The 4,666-nt window shown below is 28.7% G+C and overlaps 1 protein-coding gene across 1 annotated transcript; it reads right to left on the bottom strand.

Annotated features, from left to right (window-relative positions):
- Nucleotides 1-593: 593 nt before the first annotated feature.
- On the bottom strand, nt 594-4,175 carry LOC115969069 (alpha carbonic anhydrase 7-like). The gene is made up of 7 exons (XM_031088634.1): nt 4,031-4,175; nt 3,689-3,906; nt 1,918-2,024; nt 1,730-1,835; nt 1,460-1,624; nt 1,296-1,349; nt 594-859 (listed from the first exon to the last, which is right to left on the bottom strand). The coding sequence occupies exons 1-7, from the start codon at nt 4,116-4,118 to the stop codon at nt 782-784; spliced, it is 816 nt and encodes a 271-aa protein (XP_030944494.1). The 5' UTR covers nt 4,119-4,175; the 3' UTR covers nt 594-781.
- Between the last annotated feature and the right edge of the window lie 491 nt (nt 4,176-4,666).

Raw genomic sequence — 4,666 nt, 5'->3', positions numbered from 1 at the left:
GAGCTTCAAAGGACTGAAGGTTTGAGGCAGCTGGTGGGCTGCAGATCGAAGTAATATATATGGTTCTATGGTGGAACACATTAAAAAGATACGAATACACCAACAAATTAAGGAAATGGTGAGAAGACACCAATAACCCTAGCTAGTTTCTTGCTGTGGAATATTTTAGATATTAAATCTACATATTGTGATATCCTAAATGACAATATAACTCACCAATATATAATAATATCTAATATTTTAGATAAAAAATCTTAAAATAAACTAGGGTAAAATAAAATCATAATAATAATTAACTCTAATTAACTTTAGATAAATTAACTGCGCGGTACATTCACTTGTGTTATGTTTGATTGGATCTATTTTCAATAGCTTATTTTGTTTTAAAAAATAACCCATTTAATATAATTAATGTTGTACTTTAGCCCAAAAAAAAAAGTTTTAAAAAACTATATATAAACATAAGTTGACATTTTAAGTTAAGATTGACAGAAGATTAATTATTGCAAGCCAAAATGAGTGCTATGCAGTATGCAGTACAAACGAAGTTACGTACTTCAAAATAATTCAAAGACATCCAGAAGCTTTTAGTGTAAAATTAATTATCAATTTATTAAAGTAGAATAACTTTTTTCTTCATCATGGAGGAAGAATTACTTTTTTACAGCAGAATAACTCTTTTCTTGCCATAGAGGAAGAATTGCTTTATTATAGTAGAATAACCCTTTTCTTTCCATAGAGGAAGAAGTACTTTATTTTACAGTGCGTAGAATGACCTTCATCATGGTCTTGCCCCATATAGGAAGATTTTTCGGTCATTGAGAGCCTGCACAGGCCTTGCATTATCCATTCCACGGTACTGCAATTAATAGATTAACCAATTAAATCAAGGATTTAATTTTTTTTTGAAAGTTAAATTATATATTTGTGGTCCTCCACCTTGATGTTTGTTTCTTCTTCTTTATCATCAGCCTAAATTAGTTTAAAAATATAATTATATTTAAAAAGTTATTTGCTGTTGTCTAATGAATAGAATCATAGAACTTACTAACTTTACTATTGAAATTTGTGAAATGGAGGTCACTTTAATGATGTGAAGCCTACAACATAGCATAAACTCTGTTTGCCATGTCAAAGTTTTTGCTTTTAAAAAATATTTTTAAAAGTATAGAAACTAAAATCAAATAGTTTAAAATACAAAAACAATTTTGAAACAAATGTCAAACATTTAAAAAACTAAAGATAAAAATAAAAAACAAATATCTCAATTTGAGCTAAATATATATAGCACATACATCGAAATTAGCTCCCCGAAGTAACTGTACTTGTTTGCTTGAGACAGTATTTATCTGAGGCAAATACAAGGTAAATAATCAAGTTAAAAAGAAAATGAAAAAAAGAAGAAGAAGAAGTAAGAATAGAAGAGTTAATTGGAATTAGTGAAGGTGTTTAGCCATACCTTTGCATTGACGATCCAAGTAACACTTTCATTACAAGGAGGTGCTGTGAGTGATCCATTATATCTGTAATACTTGAATGTATCTGTGTTTGTCTCTCTAGGATCTATTACCCCTATGGGTCTCTTTCCCCTATTATTAACCAAAGTTTTTAGCTCCTCTGTGAACTGAAACCAAAAAAAAAAAAAAAAAAAAGAATAATTTTAAAAACACTAAGAAGTTATAATGTGTGAAGAACTCATAGGGGATTAATCTGATGCCTAATTCTTTACCTTTGACAAGAATGAATCAGGCACACCAATTTGGTAAAACTGGGCACGTACAACAGAAACTTGATTTGATGTGTTTTCGTGAACCACATGCAGCTCCAAGTCATACCTGGTTAAGAAATCATTGTAGATGAAATTTATTGGCGGTGAGACATTTAATTTGAGAGAGAGAGAGAGAGAGAGAGAGAGACCTTTTGCCATTGATGAGATGCTCTGCGGGTGAGTGCCAATGGCATTGTCGGAGGGAGTATTGCTTGCCATTGATTTGAATTGATCCAGCATCACCAAGCCATTCAACCTGTGTCACCACTCATCATGTACAATTAGCTATTGAACCAATATTTTTTTTAAAATACCACATTATTTATAAATTTGCATTCTTTGACAACAATATTATTGTGAATATTTAAAATTAATGTTTTGAATTCTGTTTCGTTCAAATCTTATTGGTGCATAAAATCAGTACACAACAACCATTATTTGCATTGTCTAAAAGATACCGGGCCATATCAATGTGTTTTGAGCATTTTGGTAATTTTCCCCCTACAAGTTAGATCTAATCAAGTATATTTCAATTTCCGATTGTCTTATTTCTAAAAGTTTGATTTCTATTTTTTTTTAAAGAGTATTTCTGAAATGGATATATGAAATAATTTTGTTATAGTTCATTATTATTTTTTTTATGATAAAAACCTTCCATATTGGGAAGTGAGACAGCATAAATTATGTAGTTCTTATATTTATTTTATAAGGAATATTATTATTATTATATATGCGAAAATTTCAAAGTGGTACATTGGTATGCCCCGATTTTGAAATATTTTTTTCTCTAATGGTCAATTAGAAGTGGCCTCCAAAATAGTATTCAAAACTTTGTTTAGGACACTTTTCTTTTTTGGTTGTAAATTGTTGAAGTTAATTGAATTGAATGATTGTAAGACATATAATCATGTGATAGATCATCTACTATTTTGGAGATGCTTGTTTAATTTGAGCAAAAAAAGGGTGTATTCTTTATTCATTTTCAGTTTTCGTGAGACCCACTACTAAAAAACATGTTTAATTTTGTATTTGTACTCAATTTTCATTTTTAGTTTCCAAAAAAATTAGGATTTTTTTTTGAAAAAAAAAAAGGAAAAAAGAAAAGGATTTGAATACAAAAAACTGAATACAACTTTTTGGTGTTTTCATTTTCTTGAAAATGAATACAAAGAATTTTTGTAAAAAAACCAAATATGTAGGTCCCTCTAACATTGACTTGTCCCATCAAAAAACACACACTCTCTCAATTGTGTTGAATTTTTAATTGAAAAATATAAAGTGAAAAAAAAGAGAGTAAAAACTAGACTAGAAAATAATGCCAAACATGAAATGGGTTGGGTAGAGAAAATGAATATAAGATTTGAGAAACAAAAAATGAGTTTAGAAAATGAAAAGAGAAAATGAATCCACCCCCAATATTAACCAAATAGGGCCTTGATGATTCATCAATTTTCATCTTACTAATTAGTGGATTAATGCATTTTTATGTTTAGAGGGAGGGTGGAAAGTGAGAGTTGATCCAATTCTAGAAATGCCTATTATAGGTTATACTTTAAAATTTGAGTAATTTTGTTCCAAGACTTTATTATAAACCTGGCCTGAATGAATTGAAGCAGATCGAACTTTACCTCTAATTAAACATTTGTCCTATCTAATTACTAATTAGGTAAAACCGGCTATTTAAATTTTGAATAGCGCTTTTAAAGAGCAAGAGAAGTTGGTCTCCAACATTGGATACATCATACAACAATACATAAATACCATACTATGTCTTTATCATGTAGCTTTTGCTTATAAAACTTATAAGTAATGTTAAGTACACAACATATTTTGTACTCTTTTTAAAATTCCATGGATGAAAAGTTATGATTGGTGTATGTAAACTTATTTATTGACAAAGCTTATAAGTTATCTCCTTACCTCAACGTAAGGGCCTGTATTCTTTATTATTGCATTAGATGCCTTATAATTCAACCTCAGATCTCCTGGATTTATGTTAACTTGCACATCCTTATTCAATATATCAATTGGAGATTGATGTCGCCCAGTCTTACACAGTTTCCATTCTGACTTAAGTTCTCCCCAGTTTTCGGGTCCTTTTGGACTCCCTTCAATATAGTTAAACTTAGGCTCTTCACCTACCAAGTAAATTTCAATATCACATCATCATCATAGGTAATAATAATATTGCAATTCTCATTATATATATATAAAAAATAACAACATTATTAGCATCCTACATGTAAGTATCTTTGGCATTACCAGTTTGAGCAGTAATGGACATTGGCTGCCAATATAGAAGAAACAGTAGAAACCAACAATTGAAGATTGGTAAACCATAATTCTTCATGATATACAGTAAACAAATGGCAAGTTAAAGGGCGCAGTTCTTTGTTGGCGAAGCTAATGTCAATGAGCTCTATGATCATATCTATATCTATCTATCTATATATACTAAGTAGAAACACAACTATAAGGGCACATTTGGTATATTAAATGAGAATTACGACTAGAATGGTAATCTTTATTACTGAGAATAAAATGTGTTATAATAGAATAATTAAATCTATTCATAAGTTTTGTTATGAGTTGTAATATTAGAATAAAATTTAAAATCTATTTTAGGAAATATCTTAAACAATTATATTTCAAAAAAATAAATTTTTTTAAAAAAAATTTGGGAAAGATAATTTTTTTTTTTGATGATTTTTTTTTATTTCTATAATTGTTATGTGCATATGCAAAGTTTGTTTATTTGAAAATATATTAATTTTAAAAATTATTACACCTACTAAGGAATATCTATTACAGTCATTTCAAAAAGAATAATTATCCCTCATTTTAAAGAATAACTATTCATAAAGAATGATTATTCTATATAATAAAAATATAACCAAA

Source organism: Quercus lobata, chromosome 11, assembly GCF_001633185.2.
Source record: "Quercus lobata isolate SW786 chromosome 11, ValleyOak3.0 Primary Assembly, whole genome shotgun sequence".
Classification (NCBI taxonomy): domain Eukaryota; kingdom Viridiplantae; phylum Streptophyta; class Magnoliopsida; order Fagales; family Fagaceae; genus Quercus; species Quercus lobata.
This window is presented reverse-complemented; position numbering and strand designations above follow the sequence as displayed.

What these genes read in the sequence shown, in the direction of transcription:
- LOC115969069 (XM_031088634.1), bottom strand. Translation starts at nt 4,118, where the DNA reads ATGAAGAATTATGGTTTACCAATCTTCAATTGTTGGTTTCTACTGTTT. An exon ending in GTCCATTACTGCTCAAACTG is followed by an intron (nt 3,907 to 4,030) that starts GTAATGCCAAAG and finishes TTTACTTGGTAG; the next exon opens with GTGAAGAGCCTAAGTTTAAC. An exon ending in CATCTCATCAATGGCAAAAG is followed by an intron (nt 1,836 to 1,917) that starts GTCTCTCTCTCT and finishes TTTCTTAACCAG; the next exon opens with GTATGACTTGGAGCTGCATG.